The 27,579-nt window shown below is 44.0% G+C and overlaps 1 protein-coding gene across 4 annotated transcripts in view; it reads right to left on the minus strand.

Annotated features, from left to right (window-relative positions):
- Positions 1-2,812: 2,812 nt before the first annotated feature.
- The window catches only part of SEPHS1 (selenophosphate synthetase 1), a 30,106-nt gene continuing 5,339 nt past the window's right edge, over positions 2,813-27,579 (minus strand). For 3 of the 4 annotated variants that reach the window (XM_032349434.1, XM_032349436.1, XM_032349435.1), the window contains exons 3-9: positions 24,050-24,153; positions 21,363-21,470; positions 20,331-20,485; positions 16,798-16,888; positions 14,757-14,856; positions 6,364-6,576; positions 2,813-4,755 (exon numbers count right to left, since the gene is read on the minus strand). In XM_032349434.1, coding sequence (XP_032205325.1) covers positions 4,541-4,755; positions 6,364-6,576; positions 14,757-14,856; positions 16,798-16,888; positions 20,331-20,485; positions 21,363-21,470; positions 24,050-24,153 — 986 coding nt within the window. In that variant the 3' untranslated portion in view covers positions 2,813-4,540. The remainder of the gene's footprint in view (positions 4,756-6,363; positions 6,577-14,756; positions 14,857-16,797; positions 16,889-20,330; positions 20,486-21,362; positions 21,471-24,049; positions 24,154-27,579) is intronic. The other variant, XM_032349437.1, reaches the window with a different exon arrangement.

Below are 27,579 nucleotides of genomic sequence, written 5' to 3' on the forward strand. Positions count from 1 at the left end.
TAAAGTCCTGGTTAACAGTCTCATTCTAATACTTGAGAAATCCTTTATAGATGTATCTGATCTGTGTGTGTGTGTGTGTGTGTGTGTGTGTGTGTGTGTGTGTGTGTGTTTGTTTATTTATTTATTTGACAGAGAGAGATCACAAGTAGGCAGAGAGGCAGTCAGAGAGAGAGGAGGAAGCAGGCTCCCTACTGAGCAGAAAGCCTGATGTGGGGCTCGATCCCAGGACCCTGGGATCATTACCCGAGGTGAACACAGAGGCTTTAACCACTGAGCCACCCAGGCACCCCTTCTTTGTGTTATTTCTTAATGTGCTAGAAACAGAATCTAGCTTTTTACTTAAAACTTAAAAACAGGAGTTCATGGAGGGACCTAGAGGGTATTCTGCTAAGTCAGAGAAAGCTGTACCCTCTTATTTCACTTATATGTATAATCTATTTTTTTAAATATGTGGGAATCTTAAAAACAAACAAAAAGCAGAAATAGACCCATAAAGACAGAGAGCTGACAGTTGCCAGAGGGGAGACTAGTGCAGGGATGGGCAAAGTGGGTGAAGGACAATTGGGAGGGGGGGTACAAGCGTCCAGTGGTGGAAAAGTAAGATACCAGGAGGAATGGAACAGCAGAGGGAATAGAGTCATTATTTTAATAGTGGTGACAGATGGTAGCTGTACTCGTGGGGAGCACAGCATGAGCATGGTAGGGTTCGACTACTATAATTTTCTTAATTATTTAGATGGACCAAAGTGGGGCCATGCTCCAGGAACCACTATATATCATTCTTCTCTACTAACCAGGCAAAATATAAGACATTATACTAACTCACTATTTCATAGGTCTCAATGAACCTCTAGACTCATTTGCTTTTGTTCTTGAAATACAGATTAAAAATATGTTGGCTATTCTGCAACCAGATCGCTAGTACGGGGAATTTTCTCTTTCCTTCCATAAAGTTTTGGCAGGCTTCATTATATGCCAGCCTCCCAAGCAGGAGCTTCCCTCCACAAGCAACAGGACTGGGAAGGACAATCAGAAACCACTAGAAACACCCACTGTGTACCAAGTCAGAGATCAAATATTGATGAACCTAAAAATAGGAAATACAAGAAACCCTACAGAGAACACACCTGGGGACTATCCCCCGCGATGTCCACGGACCTGCCCAAAGCAACCGGGAGGCTTGGATTCTGCAACTCTTGAGCAGATCTAGACATCCATGGGCACCCTGTCCCACCAATGGTTTCACTTGAGGAAGACCAAGCGAGACTATGGTTCACTAGGTTGAGCCACGTTTAGGTTCGAGACACGGAGACTCAACCAGAGGCAAAATGCTATTCCCACACTTCACTTTAAGGAATTGGTTTTTGAATCTGTTGGCTTTCCTTGTGTACCTTGGCAGGTTCAAAAATTGCAATTGTTCATGTGTTGACTTCTCATGAGAAAAGGTACAACTTACGGTTGAAAATAAATTATATTATCTGTGCCACCAATATCTCATCTAGAGAAAAACGTTCATCTGAGCATGTGAAATGAGCAGCTCAGGGACGTAGGTAGAGAGAAATCCAGATCTATGTACACACACACATGCAAACACATGACAGTTAATTATCTGAAGCATCATTATTTGTGCTTGCTTTACTACTTCTGAAAATATAGTAGTAGTAGAATAGTATAGCTATTCTGTCTCTCTTTATGCAGAACTGTAAAACTTAGAATTCAGATTTAACTCTTTTAAAGGCAATGCTAAATTCAGATTGAAACTGCTGGCTCATTCATCTAAAATCATAACTTAAATACTCTCATTTATTTATCTTAAGGCATGCTTGGGAGACTAGAGTACTAATTCAAAAAATATTGCCCCAAAAGTACATATTGCTTACACAGTATTTTAGAGTCTCTTCCTGGAAAAAAAATACCGGACAGTCCCTGTTTCCACACAGCCTGTGCAAATAACAAGCTAAGCTTGGATATTCTTGGGAAGTCACTCCTGTGGCCCGAAGGATGATTGAGCTCACCAGGCCCCCGCCTTTTCAGACTGTATGTAAAAAATTCGGTGCATTTTAACAAGTTGTATTTTTGGATGCAGCTATGCCATAGGATTTAAAGAAAATAAATCACTATACGGAGATCAATGTGAAGTTTGAAAGTACTAGCAGGAAGCCAAATAATTGTCTATTAACTACTCACCAAATTTTAAGATACCTTACACAGATATTGCTAGAAGTCAAAGACACATCACTGGATTCAAGAAGCTTCCAAAATAACATGGGGTTTTTTGTGTGTTTTGTTGGGCCCAGATGTCAATCCCCAGAGTGGTCAAAATGGGCAAGAACACTTCCAGGACAAGTGTACTGTGACAGCAGCTCCACTGTCCGTCCCTCCTTGGCCTCTCCTGGCCCTTGGTACCTAACTTCAGTACGCTCGGCCACGTGGGGTGTGTCCCCACGTCAGATTCCCTAGACCACCCGAGCTCGGACTCTGCACATCTGTGGCGTGACTGGAGAATGTGCCTGGGACAAGCAGCCCCAGCTGATGCTAAGGGAGGTGATCTGGAATGCTCTCTGGGAAATCCCGCTTTAGAGACCTGTTCTTCCTCCTCAGGATCACACGAATTATCCAGACCACCATGTACCCAGCATTTTCTAAATACTAATCTTCATGAAGATGGTTTCCTCAGGTGCATAATCTGCTTAGCTCCCTTCCTCTCAGCAGGCTTGCCACCGAGGAAATCAGCATTCAAGACACGATCAACATTAAAAAGAATTCAGTTAGTCATCACTAGTGAAAGAAAAAAAAAAAGCCCAACAGTCTGTTCACCTTACTCAGAGGTTTCCAACACATTTTATTTTTGTCGACCACTGGTCTTTAGCTTTTGAGGACCAACATCTGTATAAATCCCTAGAAAACGTCCAACGAATGTCCGTTCCGAAGCAGCCTTTTGGGTGCCGCACACCGTACTTATGGCTTGAGTTCCAGCTACACTTGCAAAAAGGCTGCCCTCTGGCTCCTGACGGAGGGCGCATCCCAAGGGAAGCCTCTTCGGGGGCGTCCTCTCCGCAGGGGTGGCTTCCTTTGGCAAGAAGATCTGTCGTCACGGCTTTGGTGCCCGGGCGCAGGAGGCATCAGAGACTCGCAGGGCCGGCGGCTGCTTCCCTCAGGCGGACACTCGAGGAGTCAGCGCGCTGCTTACTAACCGCGATCCCTCCTTATGGTTTAGTGGGTTAAAATAGAAGGAAGCCTCTGTTTTTAAGTAACACAGATAAACACCTTTTTAGATCGTCTATTTGTTCTAGCACTACAAAATTTAATTCAAGAAAATATAGGTCCCATGAAAGACTTAAAAGTTTTATAAAACTAAAATCTAGTTTTCCCCAATAAATTGTACTTTTAGCCAAAACCCTCCCAACGCTTCTCAAATGATACTAAAGGGGGCATCTGATTATACAAGAGCAATAAAAAAAATTAAATATTTATTTGAATAACAAGTTTCAGTTCGAGCTGCGACGTTGGCAATGCAGATTTTTAACACAGATCACAAAAAGCGTGCACAAAAACGTACTGGCGCCAAGGACAAAATAATGCTAAGATTTCGGCTAAAGAACTGCTGAGTTCAGGAAAACAAAAGGCCTGAAATCACTATACAAAATATAAAATGTAGTAACCACTACCATCCACAGAACAGTCTTTATTATTGATTATATTTCAAAATTATTTGTGTAGTTAATTATAGACTGAATTGTAAAGGAGTATTATTATACATAAACCCCCTTCCGGAAGGCCGATTCCTTGTTGCACGAGCGAACATCTAATTACACTGCAGTAAGGATCCTTGCTTGCTGTCCATAAAGAAAACAGTTAATAGTATTACTGTAAATATTAGGAAGGCTACAAAAAAAGAAACTAGCTTTCTTTTTTTGTCTTCAAAGTGCTTTCCATGCAGAGTTAAGCACTTGCCTTGCTGAACTGAATACACTACTGGGGAAATGTCTTGGGTCAAAAGAGACACTCTTGAATGAGGAGACCGGGCTTTACAAAGCAAGGACTAGAAGGAACCATGCAACCCTCTCACTCATGGGATACCAATGTGTCACTTACCAATTCCATCTTTTCAGAATACCATCCAAGACACTTACAAAAGACCAGACCGAGAATGATAAATACGCACAAAATGGAAAGACACCAACTGCTATCTGACACCACGACGGGCATGTCTGTGCTACGGGAAAGCACCTTTAAAAAGAGCCTATGCGGCAAGAGATAAGTGTCTAAAGATTCAAAATGAATCAACAGTATTGGATAACAATATAATTCTCAACTCAGAAGCTGCCTCAAGATTAGGTGCATCTTCAGTTAATGTAACAGGAAAAAAAGGCGATGGATTTTATTTTATTAATTGCATCCACTCACAAATCGACCTAAGGTCACCAGATGTGTAGACACAATGAGATTTTTTTGTGGCCGTTTATAGTCTTTAATTGAAACGATGAAAAAGGAAATAGATCTATTTAAAAACAAAACCAAAGAGCTACTTGGGTTGAGATTAAGAGGTGGCCCCCGGGGTGGGGTTCACGTTCTGAGTGGCCACCTGCGGTGCGACTTCGATGATCCGGGGCTTGTCTATGATTCTGGCCGTGCGGTTGCCCTTCTCCACGATCCCAATAATCCATGCTTGGTGGCCTTCCCCGTATTTGGGAGACTTGATCTCTGCGCAGAACCGGGCGGCTTGCTCTCGCGGTAAACAGATGAGGAGGCCTCCTGGCAAAGGGAAAAAGAGAGAGAAAGGATCATCGTCTACTGGGATGCCCTGTTGGTGGTTTCTGGGCCGCTGGCTTTCCAGGGCACATCCACCCCCACCGCCGGCTGGCCACCAACCTGTTTCTGCCTCTAAGTGAGCCACCCTTTTCAGTCAACAGACTTTCCGCTGATGACACGGTAGAGCAATGTGCGGCTTCTTGGTGAACAGCTTACTCTCTTAGAGGAACACACGCAGTGAACCTTAAACTCTGAAAATGACCTCGTGAATCCCTGAACATCGTGCACGAGTTAGGGGTCTGAGGGCTCAGTAACACACGTGGTAGCTACTTTCTTCTTCCCACACTCAAAGTACTTAAAACTGAAAAAGAACTTTTCTTTTTTGACTTGATTTTCTACGTGGATTCCTCCTTTTATAAAAAAAGACTTTTCTGTATTTTTTTTTTTAACTTAAAAGTTAAGATCATGAAGAGGTGTATCTCTCAAAGTACCAAAGGTCCTGTCACTGGCTCTGTTGCCTCCCAAAGAGAAAAAGCATAAAATATGTTACAAAAGCCTTCACCACAATGTCGCTAGCTAGGACAGAAAATTTTATGTATTCATAAGTAGAAATAATACAATCAGGAAAAAATATAGATCTATACTTATCAAAAAGTAGAAACTTCTCATTTTTGAGTAAAGGAAACAAAAGGAATTTGATGGTACTATTTGTTTGTTCATTCAACACTTATTCCAGGCCCACTAGGTGGCGGACACTGTTCTAGCCAGATGCGGAACCAATAGTTCCCACTGCCTGCCTGGAATTTTCTTACTAGAAACTGGATTTTGGTTTGTTGTTGTTCTAAGGACAGGAAACTGCAGGCTCCTGGACAGAGGCCGTGGGAAGCCTATAGGCAAAGCGCAGGCCTGCCTAGCTGGCGGGTGGGCAGAGCTCTGTGGTCTCGCCTCTGGCTGTACCCCCAGAAGCCCACTGAGGCACTGATAGAATTCCTGCGCACCGGGCCCACCCTAGACTGCCAAAGTCAGGTTTCCTGGGGGTCAGGTGTAGGCACTGGTATTTTTAAATCCCCAGATGATTTCACTGCTTTGTTAGGGCAGGGAAACTATGAAGTTCGAAAGAAAAGAGAAATATGAAAAATCGAAAAGAGTGGGAGGATATCCAGAGCGAAATACAAGAGTCCAGGTAAAGGGCACTCTGGAGACATCACATACTACCTCATTCTTAAAATAGCAATTTTGGACATTTTCTTCAAGGAAAAAAATAGCATGTTCAATGTAACCTATAGGGAATCACAGTTCATTCAAATGCTAAGTGTCCTAGGAAAGCCGAGGAAGGACTCATTTCCCCATATTCTCCCTCCCTCCTGTCCTGTCACCAAAAAAGCCACGGAGTTTCATGCCGCCGGATCACACACAGACGGGCAGGAGTCGGGTGACCTACAGCCCCCGGGGAAGCTGAGGACATTCGTGTGAAGAAGGCCTAGGTTATCTGCCAGCACTGACCTCACACACAGTGGGGTCGTGCTCATGTACTTGGCTTCCTCCTTGTCAGGGGACTTTCCGTTAGCCTCGCTAGTTTAATCCTCAGATCTGGGCCCAGGATCCTTGTACCTGATGTCTCCGGGCAAGTCCCGTGCATGAGGCCAAACATGTTTCCACAGGCCTTGCTCACAGCAGCCATCTTGGCCAGGACAGGAAGGTTGTGGATCACGAAGGACACCTCGTTCCTCTGCTGCTTGGCCAGGTTCTGCGCATGACCCAAAATTCCAAAGCCCGTGATATCAGTGGCAGCGTGGGCATTGAATGTGTGCATGAGCCCGGCAGCTAAGAGAAAACAGAGGAGCCATTTATTATCTGCTGACATAAATGAAGATGGACAAAAAAGCCGCCTTTCCTCAACTCAAAATTTTGCACACTTTGATCTCAAAATTGCAAATTTGTCGGGGTGGTGGCATACTGGAATAATGAAAATGTAATTTCTAAAACAAAACAAAAAAAAGATCAGAGTGAAGTTTTGAAAGCAGATTTTTTTTTTTTTTAAGATTTTACTTATTTGAGATAAAGCAAGAGAAAGAGAGAGAGCATGAGCCATGGGGAGAGGCAGAAGGAAAAGCAGGCTCTCCTGAGCAGAAGGCCCGACGTGGGGCTCAATCCCAGGACCCTGAGAACATGACCTGAGTTAAGGCAGATGCTTAACCAACTGAGCTACCAAGGCGCCCTGAAAGCTTGTTTCTTATTCTACAAGAACCATTTAGAACTATCAGCAGCTTCAATCAACAGTAATTTTCCAGTAAACAACCAAAAAAAAAAATCTGTCCAGAAGAATCAGATCTAAGCCATTCTAAAATCAAAGAACAAGACTTTTTAAGACCGACGTAATTCAAAGCACTATTATAAGTGACTTGCCTACAAGGTTAATTTTCTAATTTAAAAAAATAGTTCTCTAGTTTTAGGTTTAAAGAAAATTGAGCAGGATTACCCGAGGTTCCCGTATAGTCCTGCCTTCTTCTCCCATTATTATTGTTATTATTTTTTTTTAAAGATTTTATTTATTTATTTGACAGAAAGAAAGATCAGAGTAGGCAGAGGGGCAAGAGCTCGATCCAAAGACCCTGAGATCATGACCTGAGCCAAAGGCAGACGCTTAACCCACTGAGCCACCCAGGTGCCCTGCCCCTTCTCCCATGATTAACATCTACATCTGTTACAAGGGATCCAAGCCATTACTGATGCATTATTAAGTGAAGCTCATAGTTTACATAGACACCCACTCTTGATGCTGTACAATCTCCGGGTGCTGACAAGTGTACGATGTGTCCCCATGATTGCAGTATCATATAGACTAATTTCACTACCCTAAGAATCCTGTGCTCTGCCTACTCAACCCACCCCTCTCCCCAACTCTTGGCAACCACTCATCTTCCAACTGTCTCCATAGTAGTGTCTTTTCCAAAATACCAGAACTGGAATCAGAATATTTTCTCTTTTCAGATTGGCTTTTTTCACTCAGAACGATGCGTTTAAGTTTCCTCCACATCTTTTATGGCTTGATAGCTCATTTCTTTTTAGAACTGAGTACTATTCTATTGTCTGGATGGACCTGTTTACTTACCCATTCACCTGCTGAAGGACTTCTTGGTTGCTTCCAAGTCTTGGCAAATATGAATAAAGCTAGGACAAACATCCGTGTGCAGGTTTCTGGTCGGAGAGGTTTCAATTCAGGTTGGTAAATACCAAGGAGAACAACTGCTGGATCATATTAGTGTTTATTGTATGACTATGTGGGGTATAAGGACTTTCTCCCAGTCTGTGGCTGGTCTCCTTTCTTAGCGTCTTTCACTGAGAAGTATTTTTATAAAGTCCAATTTCTCAATTTTTTCTTTAATGGATCGTGCTTTCGGTGCTATATCTAAAAAAGTCATCACTAAACCTAAGGTCACCTGCATCTTCTCCGAGGTTACCTTCTAGAAATTTAACAGTTTGGGTCTATGATCCATTTTGAGTTAATTTTTATGAGAAGTGTAAGGTCACTGACTTGAATTTCTGCCTGCGAATGTCCACTTGTTCTGAGCCATTCGTTGAAAGGATGATCCATTCTCCATTGAACCACCTTTCCTCTGTCAAAGATCAAACTACGATTTTTATGGGTCCATCTCTGGACTGTGTATTCTGTTCCACTGATACATCTATTATTCTCTGACCAGTATCACACTGTGGTGATGACTGTAGCTTACACCGTCTTGGAACTGCTCTTTGGTGTCGGTCCTCCAAATGTTCTTCAACACTGTGTTGGCTGTTCTGAGTCTTTCCCCTCTGTATATAAACTCAGAATCAGGGGCGCCTGGGTGGCTCAGTGGGTTAAGCCTTCAGCTCAGGTCATGATACCAGGGTCCTGGGATCAAGGTTCGCATTGGGCTCCTTGTTCAGCAGGGAGCCTGCTTCTCCCTCTGCCCCTCCTCAATCTCTCAATCTCTCTCTCTCAAATAAATAAGTTCTTTAAAAAAAAAAAAAACCCTCAGAATCAGTAATAACTGGCTAGGATTCTGAAGGGGACCACACTGAATCCATACACCAAGTTGGGAAGAAGTGACATCTTGACAATATTGAGTCTTTCTATCCCTGTGCCTCGAAAACTTCTCCATTATTTACATCCTCTTTGACTTCTGCCATCAGTTTTACAGATTTTCTTCACATGGAGCACATACTTTGTTAGATTCATATTGAATTATTTCATTTTGGGGGAGTAAATGAAAGTCTAAATTTTAAAAAATTAAATATCTCTTTCTCATGAAATAAAATACATCCTATGTTTACAGGAGTACCCTGGAGGAAATGCGGTTTTTTGGCAAATATTCTCTTTGTAGTCCAACATTCTCAACCAGAGGTGGAGAGAAGAATTGACATTTTCTGGTCCATCGTGGTAGTTAGGCAACCAGACATCCCATTCTGTTAATGCATTTGCCCCAGGGCAGTGGGGTAAGAAGCCAAGACCTGCACTTCAGAAGCTCTTCCTGGTGTCATCTTGGGAGAGCTTAGAGGCCCAGAGGATACAAGAGGACACACGCGGACTCCTAGTCAGTAACAGGGATTCCATTTTTAAGGTACTCATCACCACCCTGTCCCTGCAAAGGGAACTACTGCTGCTAATATTTCCTATGGACATTTTAATGAAACACAGAAGCAGAGAAGAACAGTACAACAAACTCCTGTGTACCCAACAAAACCCAGCTTCATCCACTACCACCTTTCCACTAGGGTTCCCTCTCTTCTGGACTACTTGTTCCGGGATGGGAGTAGGGTGGGTGGATCACTTTATTTTATTTATTTTTTATTTGACACAGAGAGATCACAAGTAGGCAGAGAGTCAGGCAGAGAGAGGGGGAAGCAGGCTCCCCACTGAGCAGAGAGCCCAATATGGGGCTCGATCCCAGGACCCTGAGATCATGACCTGAGCCGAAGGCAGAGTTTTAACCCACTGAGCCACTCAGGCGCCCAAAGGGGTGGATCACTTTAAAGCAAACCCTAGTCCTACCACTTCTCCTGTAAATATTTTGATATGTAGCTCTTAAGGAGTTACGTATCAAATAGATCTTAACCATAATACCACTGTTATTCCAATGCAATTAATATTGTATGTAACAGATCTCTCTTAAACCTCTGAATTTTTAAGCTTCCCCTTTTCTCCCCCATGACCTCTGTTTGTTATGGAAATGGAGTCCCTAGAAGTTCCTGCATTCTGGATTTGGCTGTCCTCCCTGATGAGATAGATTCAAGTTCTTTTTTTCTGGCAAGACTACTTCGTTGGCGGGGATAAGGAGCACTTGTCACCTCCACCTGAACCTTTCACCTAATGGTTTTAGCAGCTGTTAATGCTTGTTGAGATTCCTTAAATCAAAGCGGGCAGCAAAGGTGGCAAGTGTGTGATTCAATCATTCCTCCTGCATTTATGAGAAGTGACTATTCTAAAGAGTTTAAAAAGCAATTGTTTGGATTTCCTGAAGTACAGCCCATACAAGAAAGGTGAAATGTGTGACTGATTCCTTTAATTTATTTTCAGGATGCACTGGTGTTCTAGCAACTTCCAAAGGTGGTGGCCCAAAATGTTAATTACTGCTATGGTTTCACTGATGTTTAGGGATGTGCTTCCGCTGGCTTCAGTCACTCTCCTTGCTGATGTCCACACGGCCCTCCTCCCCGTTTGATTGGCGGGAGCCTCCTCGAGTTCTGGTGCGGTGACATGACCCCATCAGTTGACACCTCCATTACTTTCAGGCACAGGAGGTCCCAGGCTTATCTTCTGTACTTCCTTTCCCAGAGCTGGAATCAGCTGTTTCCCCAGGGAGTGCTGGCACTTTTTCGTGGGAAATGTTAATTTTCGGATTAGAATCTGGGCACTACAAGTTCATTACTACTGGCTTATTATCACTTCCAGGCTTGGAGATAAACATATTTGGGGGGAAAAAATAGTCCTGAGTTCATACTGATGATTCCAAAGTAAAGATTATAGTTTTTAACAACTTAGCTTCTTCAGTCTTCTTTTTATTCTTAAAATCTTTGTTGCAAATTGTATTAACTTATTTGCTTTCAGGGGCGCCTGAGTGGCTCAGTCAGTTGAGTATCTGCTTTTGACTCAGGTCATGATCCTGGGGTCCTAGGATCAAACCCTGTTGGGCTCCCTGCTCAGTGGGGGAGTTTGCTTCTCCCTCTCCCCCGCCCCTCTCACCTGCTGATTCTCTCTCTCTCAAAATAAATCAATAGTCTCACAAACGCAGGCCCGGTGAATACAATGAGATTTCTTTGTGGGATTTTGTCCCAAGGATACACATTGAAAATATCGGGCTCAAAGTGACTTGAAATAATTTTTCCCCGTGTGGTTTTGCCACTAATTTAATATGTTAGGCAGCTTTTAAAAAAATTTGGTTTAGAACTGTAAGCAATGTTATTTTTTACATAATTTTTAACCATAGAAAACATTCATTCTGAAGGCAAACTACAAAAAGTTCTACTTCCTCTTACATGGAACTATTTAAAAAAATTTTTTTTTAAATTTATTTATTTAACAGAGAGAGAGAGAAAGAGAGAGAGAGAGATCACACGTAGGCAGAGAGGCAGGCAGACAACGAGGGAAGCAGGCTCCCTGCTGAGCAGAGAGCCTGATGTGGGGCTTGATCCCAGGACCCTGAGATCATGACCTGAGCTGAAGGCAGATGCTTAACCCACTGAGCCCCCCACGTGCCCCTACGTGGAACTATTTTTATTCGTGATTCATTTTCCCATTGTTCTTTGTGAAAGTATAAAATACATATTATTAACATAAGAATGCACAAAATGTAGCCTACCATATATGTTCTTCTGTCCCTTTCTTGTTTGATTATATCTTAGAGCATCCAGGAATAAAGAACCTGCTTTCCTTTTAATGGCTGTATAGTATTCCACAGTGAACATGTAGACTAGACAACTCTGTAACCTACGGGTGGATATGTAGATCGTTCCCCTTTTTTGCTATTATAATTAGTGCTTCAATGCATAGTCTTATAGACCTGCCATTTCATATTTTGGCCACTGCAGCTTTGAGGCAGAGTTATATAAGTAGGACTGCTTAGGTCAAAATAAATGTACACATAATTTGCTACATATGATCAAATACTCCCTCATAAGCTTCTGCCATGTTGTCACTACCAGCTGTGCATAAAAAGTAAGGACAGGGAATCTTAAATGCTCAAATACAAGGAAACTGAAAATTCCTACAAATAAAAATTAATCCATTACAAATCCCTTACTGTTAAATGACTTAACTTAAAGAATCAGAAAAGGGAAAAAGACTCCTTGTACAGTTTAAATTGCACAGGAATAGAAAGAAAAAGCCTTGGTGGTAAGTGAAGAGAGCATCGGGGGACAAAGAATTAAACAATTACGATGTCACTTTGGAACAGGGCCAAAGAAATATTCCTGGAATGCAGAAAACAAACTATGGAAAAATTTGATGCCCCAAAAAACTATTCAGGAGTGGGCAAAAGGTAAATTATGGTGTACCTCTCTGGTAGACCATCCAGGCATTAAAAATTGTGTTCCAGGATTATATAATGTGAAAAAAAGAACTCAAAAAGCAGACTCAAATGCAAATAAAATGTACGATAATCACTAGCTGAGAACATGAACAATAAAACATTAAGACAGTAAGCCCCGATCAACCACAGGAAAAAACCCTGGAAGGAAACACAAATATACAGTAAGAGAAGATGTTTTGGAGGGTGAAGACTATGGAAAAAGTTTCTTCTCTCCTTTTTTCATTTTCTAAGAACTTCTATAATCCGCGTGTCATATTATTACAGTAAAAAATATACATACAATAAATGGGAAGAGAAAGCACATTACAGAAATTTTCTAAAAGCAGTGGACCACTGGATGCCATCGTGTGTAGGGCCCCCGGAAACAGTGAGCACCGGCCACAAAAGCCACAGCACCGCTGACCTCTTACACGTAGTATCCCAGAAGCCCTGGCCTAGAAAGTTCTCAGCGGGAACCTGAATGCCCACCAGCAGTAGACCACATAAGTCAGTCACAGAGTGGAAAAGTATACAGCGGAGAAAATGAGTTAAATACAAGTACATATACCAGGAGTAACGCTCCGGAACGAAACAAGAAAAACACATAGGTAGGATTCAAATAAGCAAAAATTTTAAAACTAACTGCTTACAGATACAAGTCTCTGTGATGAAAAGACTTTACAGTGCAGAGAATGAACATGAGATTCAGAGCAGTAGCTGGGTCTCCCCCACCCCCGCCCCAGCAGCAGTCCCGGAGCTGAGTGTGGGAGGGGTAACTCTGGGCTTCCAAGGCCAGACTCTGTTTCTCATACCAGATGGTGCTGCATTGCTGATCCTGAAGCCCTGCACAGATTTTATAAAGTTCTTTTGTATAAACTTGGGATCTCATAAAAAAAATTAACAAGAGGGGAAAGGCAAATATTGGGGGAAAAAAAATGTTCTCACATTTTTAAGAACCTTTAAAACCAGAGTGTCAGTCATCAAGATCTTTTTAGATCTTTTCAGATCTGCTGGTCAACCCTAACATTTCTTCTTCTTTAAAACAACCGAAGACTCCATGATTAAGTATTACATACAAAATGATTTGGAGAATGGTGAAGAACAGAGGGAATAAGACAAAGAAAATCCATTCAAATGCATTTCTTTCTTTTTTTTTAAGAGAAGCAGAGTCAAGCAGACTCCACACCCAGCAAGGAGCCTACTCGGGGCTCGATCCATAACCCTGAGAGACCGTGATCTGAGCTGAAATCAACAGTCAGACTCAACCCTCCGAATCATCCAGACGCCCCACATTCAAATCCATTTCTGGTTGGTGGCTTAGGAAACCCTGAAAAACTAAACGAAGAGTGGTTTTTTTTGTTTTGTTTTGTTTTAGTAGGCTCCATGCCCTGCATGGAGCTCAGTGCAGGGCTTGAACTCACGACCCTGAGATCAAGACCTGAACTGAGATTGAGAGCCCAATGCTCAAACAACTGAGCCACCCAGGTGCCCCAAAGAGTGACTTTTTTCAGGAAAAGATTTCTGAACTTCATTTTTCAAGTTACAAAATAAAATGTCACCCAACCCACATCCTTAAATACAACATGCCAATAATGATGAGAAAGAAAACTGGTTTTTCCAGAAAAAAAAAAAATCATAAAAATTTCCATCACTGAGCTTATCAACATTGATGAAATGTGGTACTGGAGAAAAAGCAGTGTTTATAGTTATACAGTTTTGGGTCTGAGAACAGGATCTGCCCGTATTAATGCATTTCCTCTCGGGCAAAGGGGAGAAAGAAGGTCGAGTTCTCATGATTATGAAAGAAAGGTCTGTGAGGCACCGTAAAGAAAGCTAGCACGTGGTATACGAAGTGAACTCATCGGGTCCACATTTAACGAAGACCTACAGTGAGATCGAGTCCCTCGTTCTTCGAAGCACTGGGGCCACCACAGGGAACAAAACCAGTGGAAATCCCCGCCCTCTGGAAGCTGACATTCTACATGCTGGCTTGCTTCTAAAACATCTGCACAGAAGCTTTTCTAGAAACACTTCCTCTGGCATGTCAGAGGTCAGGCCTTCAAAGACCGAGGAGAAGAGCTTCCTTCTTAATTGCACAATATGCCTGATATTTTCTACATCCATATGAAAGCCAAGAAAGGGGGGAGGGAGCATAAGATGCTTGAACTGTATCAAGTAATTCCCTTGGCAAGCCTTGCTGCTTTCTAGAAGATGAATTGTGGTTCTTGAACTTTCCTGTTTCATTTTAATCTGCTTTTGAAACAGTGTGGTACACCAAAGCACTCACTCATTTACAGTGCATAAAGACTGTGGAATAGCCTCAATCTCTTACTTAACTGTTCAGAGACGATAGATAATAATACTTGAATGTGTCATAAGCGGTAGTCCCATTAAAGCACTGTGGGGCCCTGAGCAAGTTACCGCTCCGTAACCAGACGAGCCCTCCCACCCCAGTACCTGTTCTGTTGAGCCTCGCCATGTTCATCATTGCCTCCTGGTACGCCAACTCGACGTCTTCTTGGGTGACCACTAGTTTGATCTTATTCCATTTTTCAGGCTAGTAACAGGAATAGAGGTTAGGAGGAAAAGGGGGGAAAATGTGATTAATCTTCTAACCACTTGAAGAAAAAGCATACTTGGGGGGGTCATTTTCTGGGGGTTTGTTTACCTAATTTTGTACATAAAGTTAGGTTTCCAACTTCTTGTGACCAGTGTTTTAGATGCCCCCATTGGACGCTGAATCATGCAATCTTTTCTGTTTTCCACCCCCCTCCTGTGGTCCAGTCGTGCAGCTTCCTGGCCACATAAGCCCAGCAGGACACAGGGCTGCAGAGAGAGGCTGCGCAAGTGCCAGGGTGCCTTCTTCCCATGGAAGGGCGCAGATCACTCCGGGAATAGTTCCCAATGTCCTTTGCCGCTCTCCTCTAACAAGCTGATGACCTGCGTTTTCATACAATTATACTTTTACTGACTTTACCTAAATTCTGCATTGAGCCATCCTGATGGACAGACGAGGGCGAAAACAGCTTTGACTACATGTGCCCTGAGGACAGTCTTGGGTAACCACAAAGGAGGTCACAAAGGTCAGGAGAAAATTAGTTTCCTTTTTCCTCAGTCTGATTTCCAAAGACTCTAGCATCATGACACCATCATCCTGCTCCATGAGTGGCCGTCATCCAGGCATCTGGTTTTTTTAATAACACCGAATAATCCACCACCCAATGCAGTCACTGAAGTCCAACCATGTGCTCCTCCCTTAACCCACAGCTCCCCGAATCTCCCCCAGAGCTAACAACTAATTAAATTTTAAATTCATCTTTCTCCTACCATACAAAATGAAGTATTCTCATACATATAGATGCCAAAACAATATATTCTTTGGTTGCTTCTGACCTTTATGAAAGGGCATTACGTATTTATGTAATTTTTGGATCTTTCTCTTTTCAATTCTGAGCATTTAAAAAAACAAACAAACCAAAAAAGTAAAGGTGGTGTCAGGTCGGGGGTAGGAAGAAGGATCCCAAACCCCTCATCTTAGAGGCTCCTCTGCCTCACCTGCTTCCTTGCTAAGAGACTCCGACCTCAGCAGTCGCATGCAGAGTTACTGTGGACTGCTGGCCAGTTATGGCCTTCCGATCTGATTTAGAGATCGAACTTGATGGGGGGTCTCCCCTCCTCACTGGATGGAAGGGAAAAGTAATTCAAGGAAGTGGCTCAGAGATTTTTCTCTACTCTGCCATAACTAGGAAGATATATCTGCTTGATCAATAACATAAAATTATTATTCGTTTTCAACTGTTTCTCAGGAATGGTAGTTCAGATGACAGCGGCAGAAATTAAAAGCACCAAGCTATGTGAGGATAAGCCACAACTGTATTAATTTTTGAATTGTGGCAAGGAGAAGATCCCTAAATGAAGTGTGATCATAGCTCAGCAGAAAAGTGACTCAGGATAAACATCTTCATATTCTAGAGGTTTTCTCTACAAGATAATTATTTATCAAAATGTTTGAGTTACTTATTAGTTTAAAAAGACAACACAACCAAACACCTCATGAATAAAATTAAATTGTCAGCAACGCTGCCTGTATTTATACCCCCAAACACTACACTTTCCATATATTCTCCTATGATTTCTTTTAGTGATGCTTAAGACATGGAGATAAAGCACTCAATATGTGGAACTCTGATTTAATAAAAGACAGCCCCCAGAATCTGTGAAGGACATGGCTGACACTCTAATCCCTGGTGGTGGAGCTGAAGAAGCTCATTTCTGGAAGCCAGAGTGAAGACACGGGGACGATCTAGGTCTGAAACGTGCGAATGCATCTAAGGGGCAACGCTCGCTCCGGAGCAGACACGTCTCGAGAAAGCGTATTCCGGCACGAGCAGACCAAGGAGACACTCGTTCAATCTGAGGAGCAGAGTGAACGCCCTGCTCTCCACACCCATCAACATGCTGTCCACCCCGCCCCCACGGCAGGCGGTCCTCCACTCACAATGTCCAGCCACTGGTGCACGGCCACGGCCACCTGCGTCCCCAGGGGCTTCGTCAGCACTAGCACATCCCCTGGCACCGCATTATCTGGCCTGAAAAGAACAAGTCAGTTCAGTGTAATCAAAGAGGTAACTCACTAGCAATAGAACAGGAGGAAGAAAAGCCTGGTAAAACGGCAGTAGAACCTTCCTTGCGACTTGCCACTGAGGCCACTGCTAGAGCAGAAACACTGAAAGGACTGAAGGGTCTGCAAATTACCTACAGGATCGTCCACACCCCCAAGGAGTGGACGAAGAAGCAGACCACAGCCTTCGAAGGCAAAGGTCTCATTGGGTCACACCTGTGTGCTTCCTTAGTAGGGACCCACCATGGTTCTGGGGCAACAAGCCTTCTGACACCAAGCCCGTTTCTCACTATCACTTGTGAGGTAGAGACGCAGTAGGATGGGGCTCCAATCAGTGAGTCTAATGTTCTGGTGATTTCAGCAAAGTTCGCAAATTCAAACTGACCAACACTAGGTTCCCTAGTTGGCATCCAGACAGACAGGCCAACCCTAAAAACACAAAGTCCGACCCCCCAAGTGAATCCCCTGTCACACTGCATCCTCACTGAGGGTCTTCCTTATGTCAGTTCAAGCTGACCACCCAGCCACTCTTGTCGTCTGACGGGAGAGGACTCAGATACTCACCCACGTTGGGTCACCAAGCCAGGGGCACAGACTTAAAATCAACTGCTAGCTCCCCAGCTCATCCTGTGATCTCTCTATCCACTGTTAGCTTTGAAAAATGTTCACCTGGTAACGGTATCTAAGAAACTCCTCTTCCAAAAACTAGGCCTTAAGACATTAGTGTCTTTCAGGTGTGACTCAGCTGCACTTCAGCGCTGGTAGGTTCTTAGAAGACACAGGTCATGTGCCAGCCACAAACCTGACTATCCACAACTGCCGGGTGATTTTCAAGTTCACGGGCACTACTGGAGGCACATATACTCAGGTGGGCAGGCTCCTTCCTGTCTGACAAACTAAACATAGCACTGCTGACCAAAAAAACCCACTGAAGCTTGTTTTGTTATGTTTTCCTCTCTCATTTTTGCAATGGCTTAAGTTCTTTTTCTACCGAAAAGCTGAAATGTGGGAGGCAGTAGACCCTGGGATCTTCTGTCCTCTCTGTGTGGAAGCTTGAGAACCAGCAACACATAACACAGGAAAACAAAACTCTGGTGTAAGTAAAATGCAAGACCCGTCATGTGAAAGCTATCAGAAAATGTCTCTAAAATGAGCTCCCATCAATTAAAAAATGGGCAAAAGACATGAATATATGAAAAACATGCTCAACTTGCATCACGAAGGAGTAAGGTTTATGCCACCAAACAGAACAAGAGGGTTGCACGGAGTGTTGGTGGGGAGGTGGGGGCCGGGACACTCTTGTCCACTGCGGGCTGAGCCTCTACACAGGCCAGTCTGGAGAGACTGATGACAATCACTCTGCATGTATATCTGACCTAGCTATTCTTTTTGAAGAAGTTCTTACTAAGAGTCAGACACATGCAAAATGATGTACGTATCAGGTTACAATGAAATACCATTTGCAAAGTCAAATAAACTGATTAATCTAGATGTCAATATTAAATTGGCTCAAACGGCTCCCTCGCCCAGTAAGGGAAACCTGGTGATGAGGAGGAGCAGAGGCCCTGGCACTGCAGATCTCTATCTTCTGAACACAAGTCATGTGAACACGGAGCCTGCTAGTACTTAAGTACTCATGCACAAAAAAAGGCGAACGGGTGCCCGGGGGGCTCAGGTGGCCCCATGTCAGGCGCCCTGCTCTGCTCGTGCTCACCTGCCCTCTCCCATAAATAAAATCTTAAAAAAAAAAGGTAAACAAATGGAGTTTCTTCTTTCTTCATAAAATGGGACATTTTCCATTCTTAATAAGACATCAAACATGTGAAGTTAACAACTTACGTAGAGAGAATCCTTAAAAAAAAAAAGAGAGAGAGAGAGAGAGAGACTCTTCCCTGAAGATCTAGAAATGACCAGAAAGCACATGAACAGATCATACGATCGGCTATCAGCTACCAGGGAAATGCCAGTTTCACACAGGGACGCAGATGCCCTCGTGCCCGCGAGGATGGCTATTCTTAAACGCATAGACCGGGGAATGAGGACTAGTGAGGATGTGGACACAGGCATTCTCCTACGCTGCGGTTTTGAATATAAAATGGTGCCACCGTTAGAAACCAGTGTGATGGTGGCTCAAGCTACAGTTACCACGTGACCCGGTAATTTTCAGGTACATCACCATGGGAAATGAAATGTTATGTCCACAAAAACTGGCACATAGAGGTTCACAGCAGCATCATCTGTAACAGGTAGAAACAACCCAAAGGTCCATCAACTGTGAACACATGAACACACGCTGGTCTACCATACCATGGAGTGTCATCCAGCCATAAAAAGGCACAAAGCAGTGACACACGCCACGACACGGAGTCTGGAAACGTCACGCTAACTGAAGGCAGCCAGACCCCAAATACTGAAAGGGCCTAGGATTCCATTTTTCTACTTATCAGAAATGGTGAAAATGGGCAACTTCACAAGGCAGAAAGTAGATCAGTGGTTTCCAGAACACAGGGGGAGCAGGGAGTTGGGAGTGACTGCTTATAGACACAGGGTTTCTTTTTGGGGTGATCTAAATGTTCTGGAATCGGACAGTGGTGATGGGTACACAACCTTGTTAATACTAAAAACCAGAGAAGAATATATTTTAAAAAGCTGAATTTTGTGGGGTGCTTGGCATCTGACTCCGGTTTTGGCTCAGGTCCCGTGTCAGACTCTGTGCTCTGAACGAGTCTGCTTGCCCACCTCCCTCCCCCTCCGCCCCACCCTCTCCTTTCTTTAATAAATAAACAAATAAGCAAACAAAAAAATAAAGGATTTTTTAAAACGTTGAATTTTATGTGATGTGAATTTTGTTATATGAATTGTACTTCGGTTTAAAAAACCCCACGGGGGCACCTGGGTGGCTCAGTTGGTTAAGCGACTGCCTTCGGCTCAGGTCATGATCCTGGAGTCCCAGGATCGAGTCCCACATCGGGCTCCCCGCTCGGCAGGGAGTCTGCTTCTCACGCTGACCTCTCTCCTCTCATGCTCTCTCTCTCTCATTCTCTCTCTCAAATAAATAAATAAAAGCTTTAAATAAATAAAAATTAAAAAAATTAAAAACCCCATAAAATTAAAAAAAATAGGAATAAAGTACTGCTATGTGCCACAAAACGATGACCCTTAAAAATAGCATGCTAGTGTCACGTGACGTGAAAGAAGGCAGAATGGGAGTCGGAGAACGTGGAGTGACAGCGAAGGGGGATGGGCTCCCAGCTGGGGTGACGAAACGTTCTACAATCCTCGCTGGTGACAGGTATGTAACTGTGACACACCACTGATGGGATGTGAATTCATATTTCAATAAATCTTTACAAAATAAGAAAAAGAAAGGCAGAACCAGGCCAGGTGATGGGAAAACAAAATATGCTTACATGATGAATTCGTTGGGCTGGCAGACGGTTGTGGCCACTCCTCCCAGCACGATCCAGGGGTTTAATACCGTCTGGCCGCCAGTCACAGACGTTCCTGCCTCCTCTGCTGCATCTTTAAAACCCTGTATAATTAGGGGCATCACTTTATCCCTTTCCTAGGGTTTAAAAGAACACAAATTAAAAGTCACGTAACTCAGTTCAAAACCCAGAAAAGAGAATCTACGCTTATAGTTATAAAAAAAGGATCATAAAATCCTACAGGGGGTCCTGTGGTTTACAGCCAGGGTGGGGGATCAGAGGAAGAAGCAGGGAGCGCTTACACTGTAGCCATTTTTTATCAGAAGTTGGAAGGCGCTCTAGGTTACAACGTGGATAGAGCCCAGTCATCACGGAATTTAAAACTGGAATTTGATGGCTCCACAGGTCTGCCCACATCTGAGAGCCAACTCTTTCAGGGGTCCTGAAGAATGCCAGGACTAGCTTTGCATGCATCCACACGCCCTCCTCCAAATGTGTGGAAGCGATGACCAGCTCTAATTTCTACGAGGTATGGCAAACCTCTATCTGGGGCACAAAAACAGGTACCTTTTAAAATCTATAGGGAAATCATCCCTGTGTCAAAGGACAAGGGCTGGCAGCAAGGCCTTGGACGCCGCTGTGCGAGCAGGTGACTGCACGGGGCACCCCGCCATGTCACCGATCAGGACCCCATCAGCCAGCGGAGAGGCGCTTGCCCTACGTGGGGCACACCCTGGGTCTGTTAGGGTAGGCCTGGGCCACATCAACTTTAGTAAAGCAAACAAACATGCCTGTCTTGGCTTCAGTCTACCTGGAAGAGAGAAAGGGAAGCAGGTGGTGGAGATGAGAACAAGAATAGGCCAGAGTCTCTATTTTAATTCACCAGTAGCTGCCAAAAAATAAACGGGGAACCCGATGGAAGAGGACAGGCGTGCAGCTGGGCGCCGCGCATTACAGACGGGGGATGAAGGACTAACCGATCCAGTGACACCAGCAAGCCAGCAGACCACTTACCCTGTCGGTCATTTTATTACTGATTCCAAGCAGCATCAGCATATTGTCACATTCCGTGACCCCCATGGCGTACAGGTCACTGAGGACGTTGGCACATGCTATCCTGCCCTGGAAGAGAGAGGAGGCGTGAGAGAGGACAACTAGGGGACTTTCCGTGCGTGCCTACAGAGCACCTCCCTGGACAACTCGGGGACTTTCCAGGGACAGGGTCCCCACTTTCTGTGTCCTTTATCACACAACCATGAGGCCATTCCTTCACTTCTCAGACATTCCTGGGACCACCTCTTCTTTCTTGTGCAGAACACGTAATTTCCGTGTTCCTTCCCATTCGGAATATTGGGGGAAGCCTGCCATTTATTTAGATGCGGGAATGGGGGTGGAGAGCAGAAGCTGGGGCGAGCAAGGCGGGAGCTCATGGGTCTGAGAGGAGAGCTTAGGGAATGAAAAAGTTGGAAAACAAATGTCCTAACAAACTTGGAAACAGCCACGTATCCAGAACAGACTCTAAAAATATGTGGACTTTATTGGTTATAGAGAAGATGGTTTTTATAACACAGGAAGGGAGACATTTCGAAGTTTCTCTTCAAGGCTGTATAAGATAAACAGGAAAAACATCTTGCTTGAGAAATCAAAAAACAGAAGAGAGAAAAAACCATCTAGGCCTGAAGTCAGATTGTTTTCTAAAGCACATAAAAAGCATTTCCAAGAAACTATATTATTTAGTAAGGAGTTTCAATTCAAAAGAAATCTGAAAATAAACTTTTTTTCATCTCTACTGCAGAGTTTTTAAATATAAGTTGTCAGGGGCACCTGGCTGGCTCAGTGGGTGCGGCACATGACTCTTGATCTCGGGGTTGTAAGTTTGAGCCCCATGTTGGGTGTAAAGATTACTTAAAAATAAAATCTTTTTTAAAAAGTAGGGCCCCTGGGTGGTGCAGTCTGTAGAGCGTCTGAGTCTTGATTTCAGCTCCGGTCATGATCTTAGGGTTGGGAGACTGAGCCCCATGTCGGGCTCCGCCCCACTGTGGGCATGAAGACCGCCCGAGATTCCCTCCCTCCCTGTCCTCCCCACCACCTCCTAAATAAATAAGTAATAAATGCAAGTTGTCATTTCTAGACAGTGAAGGAGAAAATGACAAATTATCCTTCTGACACAAGGATAATCAAATTCCCAAGTATGATCACTTCAGCAGCTGGCTTAATGCTCGTTGAGGTTTTCTTATGACTTCCCGGCAGATCGGCAGTGAGCACGGAAGTGACAGGGGCAATGGAGGTTTGGCAGCTTGGAGATGCCTGCCGCTGCCTGGGGAGGCAGCCATGTTGTCCCCTCTCTGATGCTTGTAAGAGACGCTGGCTAGTGGTGCCTGGGTGTCTCAGTCAGTTAAGTGTCTGCCTTCAGTTCAGGTCATGATCCCAGAGCCCTGGGATTGAGTCCTACATCGGGCTCCTCGTTCAGCGGAGAGCCTACTCCCTCTCCCTCTGGCGTTCCCCCTGCTTATGATCTCTCCCTCTCTCTCTCTGTCAAATAAATAAGTAAAATCTAAAAAAAAAAAAAGAAAGAAAGAAAGAAAGAAAGAGAAAGAAAGAGAGAAATGCTGGCTAAAGGCTGAATTCTGGTCCTAGCTGCCTCCACTGTCTGGTCAGGTAGGGCACCAGTCTCTCAGGAGTCCTGCTCCAGAGGAGAGAACAGATGGTCATGCAGAGGCCAGACAGGTTTCTAGTCAACCGTACGTCTGTCACTGGCACCTGAGAAGTGACTTTCCTCTTCCCCATACTTAGTTGTCTCGGGGTCCAAGTCCCTATGCATGTGTGGCTTGAGTCCAATGCCCCTGACACACAGGGAGGTCCTTTTCTTTCTTTCTTTTTTTTAATCTTATTTATTTGACAGACAGAGATCACAAGTAGGTGGAGAGACAGGCAGAGAGAGAAGCAGCAGGCTCCCTGCTGAGTGGAGAGCCCGACGTGAGGCTCGATCCCAGGACCCTGGGATCATGACCTGAGCTGAAGGCAGAGGCTTTAACCCACTGAGCCACCGAGGCGCCCCAGGGAGGACCATTTCTTAACAGCATGATGCTCCCCATCTCTTCACTGGCTCCTTGTCCAGGAGGGTAGAGGGTCAAAGTCAGGCAGACCAGGGGGTTGCTGGCGTAGCCAGGCACTGAGCCATCTGGAACTAGATCTAGGCAGGCCACTGTCAGTAGCCAGGAACTTAACGCCACAGTTCAGATATGCATTCTACACAGTGACCCATGACACCCTGAGGTGCGTAGTGACCAGAGTCAGAATCAATGTCCAATAGCTTAACTGTGGTGAGATGCTAAGCTATTTATTTCTGGAAGGAAACAGGAATCCAGCTACTTAGTGTGATGAAGCCTGAAACACAGGAATGTGGAATTTACAAATGTCAGAGAGAGGAAAAAAGAAGAAAACGCTAAAAACGTCCATCAGCAGACGTGCTGAGGACACAACAGGTGTTGCGCAGGTCCAAGTGTGGCACAGCAACTCCCCGCGCCTGCCTCCACTGCCTTCTGCCAGGTACCGAGTGTGAACAGGGCAAACCTGACGGCTGTGAGGGCGGTAGGATGATGACAGCTGGCACGTGTATGGAAAGCAAAGGCCCCAGGTCCAGCCCCAAACCCAACCAACAAGCAGTTCCAGATGCAAACACACACCCGGACCAAACTCACCATCATGTAAGGGTCATCGACAATAGGATAGATGTAATCCGTGGTTTGAACCAAAGAGAGACCACCATGCCTCAAAGGAATGACGCAAGTATCCATTCCAATGCCTGCAAAGATGAAAGTTGTCAGCATCCAGAAACCAAAAGGAAAAGCCATTTCATTTTATACCATCAGTGCTGGGACCTGGAGCAGTTTCACGCATGACGCTTACAGAGCACTGCGCCCTGCCAATAAGGCAATGTGTTTCCTATTGAGACCGGAACTAAAATAAACGTGAAACAGAACTAGCTTAAGATGGAAAGTGAGAATACGATTTGTTAGTCATAAGACTCAACTTCAATATGGTACAATTTCTAGACTTTAATGGTGCCTCCAATGGACATTTTTCCTTTGTATTACTGCATCATCTGGGCTGGCACCACAGAGAATTTCTTTAAAGACGAGAAAGCATCAGTGGAACTTGGGTTGTCTTAACTACATTGCTTTTTGAGCAGATCTTTAGGCATTATTCTATTTTTCCCAATGGAAAATGTGTAAAAGCTTTCATATATAAGAAATGTTATTATTACTTCTCCATTTTAGTCAAAAATGAAAATGACAAAGGTGGGGAGGGCACCTTGCCAGCTCAGTCTTGTGACTCCTCATCTCAGGGTCGTGAGTTCAAGCCCCATGTTGGGTGTAGACATTAGTTAAAAATAAAGAAATTAGCTTAAGTGAGAGCAAGAGAGGGAGAGAGAGAAAGAGGAAGGAAAGAGAGAAGGACAAAGTCAGAACAGGTATTCATGGTTTCCAATCCAGCTTGGACAGACACTGGTACTTATGGGATCTAGTATGTAGGTTCCCAAAAGTGTTTTTTAAGAGGAAACTTTAAAATCCCATGTTATTTCTCTTGTGGAAAACTTGTAAATGTCATCTTTACTAATGCTATAAATAGGGAAAAATATTTTGCTAAACAAGCCTGCCGGAAATACTTTATTAAAAATTGTTACTAAACATTTAGAAAGACAATATGGACGGTGGATGATCTAATTAGAAATAATTCCCTTTTACTGAAATCAGTTTAGAAATAGTCAAAACTAAGATACAATAGGTAACATTACTTTGGAAATCACCTGTATGGGGGACATTTTCAAATTAAGACCGGCCTTCCCACCAAGTAAGCAGAATACAGAGTGCTTTCCCTCCCCTCTCTCAAAAGGACACCAACTTAGATATCAACTTGGCAGCACGACAGCCGAAGGTGGAGAAAAAAATCTGGTTAAAATACCAAAGGAAGTAAGTGGATGGCACCCTCTAAATTCAGAATTCCAAATGGAACAAGAATGAATCGTATCTTCACGTTGAAACGAACACATGAGCACCCCTCATAGGGAGTAAAACTGCCGTGGCACGACCATCTCCGCATTGCCATGGCAAAGAACCCACGAGAGACTGCGTCACAGCGGCGCCTCTTATTCTCAGGCCTTGATCCATTATTATTAATGCACAAATAGAAATTGAGTTTAATAAAAAGTCACGCTCTGTGAAGGCAGACTGATTTCCAGCACACAAGATAGCAAGGTGGTATCTAGGTGGCAAGTCTCAGGGAATGTGGGACCACAGAGCACGCTGCCCCGGTCAGGAGTGTCCATGTGCATCAGATGGGACACGTGTGATAATTCATCCAAATGACAAGTATGTGCACACCTCCCAGAATCTTCACCAGATGACTGCTTTTGAACAGTAAGTGGAAAGAGGGTGAGAACCACAATTTTACTCATACTGAGTCTCCCTAAATTGACCCAACAGGTCATTCTGAGGATATTAGTGTTCGCTTTAGGAAAGAGGGAAATACAGTTTTCTTTGGGGTTTCCATGTATAAACTACAGGACTCCTGAAAGAGATTAGACATAGCTACTGAATGTTAGCTTTAAATGTTTCCCAGCAGGGTGCCTGGGTGACTCAGTGGGTTAAGTGTTTGCCTCTGGCTCTGGTCATGATCCCGGGGTCCTGGGATCTAGCCCCTCATCCAGCTCCCTGCTCAACGGGAAGTCTGCTTCCTTCTCTTCCTTGGCCCCCGCCCAACCCCCCCGTTTGTGCTCAGTCTCTCTCTCAACTAAATAAATAAAATCTTTAAAAAAAAGTAAATGTTTCTAATCTGGTTATCCAAATTTGAATTAAATAAATTTGATTTGTGAAGGATTTAATTTCTATTTATATGTATCATCAGAGCACTTAAACTGATGACTCTTAAGCATGTTTACCAAAAAAACCCCAATATTTCATTAATAATATTTTATAACAATTGTGCGTTTATTTTCTTTTACAGATTTTCTTTATTTTTTGACAGAGAGTGAGCAACAGCAGGAACATAAGAATAGGAAGTGGGAGAGAGGTGGGAGAGAGAGAAGCAGATCACCCCGCCAAGCAGGGAGTCCAATGAGGGGCTAGATCCCAGGATCCTGGGATCATGACCTGAGCCGAAGGTAGACGCTTAACAACTAGGCAACAACTTAGCCAACCTAGGCACCCCTCAATTATGTGTTTAAATGACGTTTTTCATGTATAGGGTTAAGTAAAATACGTTAGAACTAATTTCACCCAATGCTCTAAAATTACACGTGGCCCACATAGTATTTTTTTTTTAAGATTTTATTTATTTATTTGGCAGACAAAGATCACAAGTAGGCAAAGAGGCAGGCAGAGAGAGAGAAGGAAGCAGACTCTCTGCTGAGCAGAGAGCCTGATGCGGGGCTTGATCCCAGGACCCTGAGATCATGACCTGAGCTGAAGGCAGAGGCTTAACCCACTGAGCCACCCAGGCACCCCCACATGGTATTTTTTTCATACAGCACCCGTCCACAGTGTCTGGTGGTGAGAGGGCATCTGAGATGAGCCCTTGGCCTAAAAAAACCAGGATGAAGTTGAAAGGGAGGGACAGTCCAGGGAAAGGGCAGGTGGAAACAGATGCAAATACCACAGCAGGGAGAGGAATTTTGGGTTTTCAGCAAGACTGAAACCATCCATCAAGAAGAAGAACCTTGTGGGGCGCCTGGGTGGCTCAGTGGGTTAAAGTCTCTGCATTCCCTTCAGGTCATGGTCTCAGGGTCCTGGGATGGAGCTCTGCATCAGGGCTCTCTGCTCAGTGGGGAGCCTGCTCCCCCCCCCCCTGCCTGCCTCTCTGCCTATTTGTGATCTCTGTCTGTCAAATAAATAAATAAAATCTTTAAAAGAAAAGAAAAAGAACCCCAAAGACCATACTAGCACCAATGTCGGCAGTGATCAGTATTTGACAGCTCTTAAGTCCCAGGCAAGAAACACCGACTTCAACATTTCTTTAATGAGAAAACATCTAAATCAACACATATACATTTAACAACTGTCATCATCTTAGGATCCAGGAAATCTGACACTCCTTTAGAGAAACAGTTTAAAAACAGATAAACACATTGACTGCTGTGTACATAGATTATATGTCTGTCTGGGTAAAGATACACATGGTACATACACACACACATAATTTCTTGTACTTCCAACACTTAGAAACCATAAGT

Source organism: Mustela erminea, chromosome 6, assembly GCF_009829155.1.
Source record: "Mustela erminea isolate mMusErm1 chromosome 6, mMusErm1.Pri, whole genome shotgun sequence".
In the NCBI taxonomy this organism is placed as follows: Eukaryota; Metazoa; Chordata; class Mammalia; order Carnivora; family Mustelidae; genus Mustela; species Mustela erminea.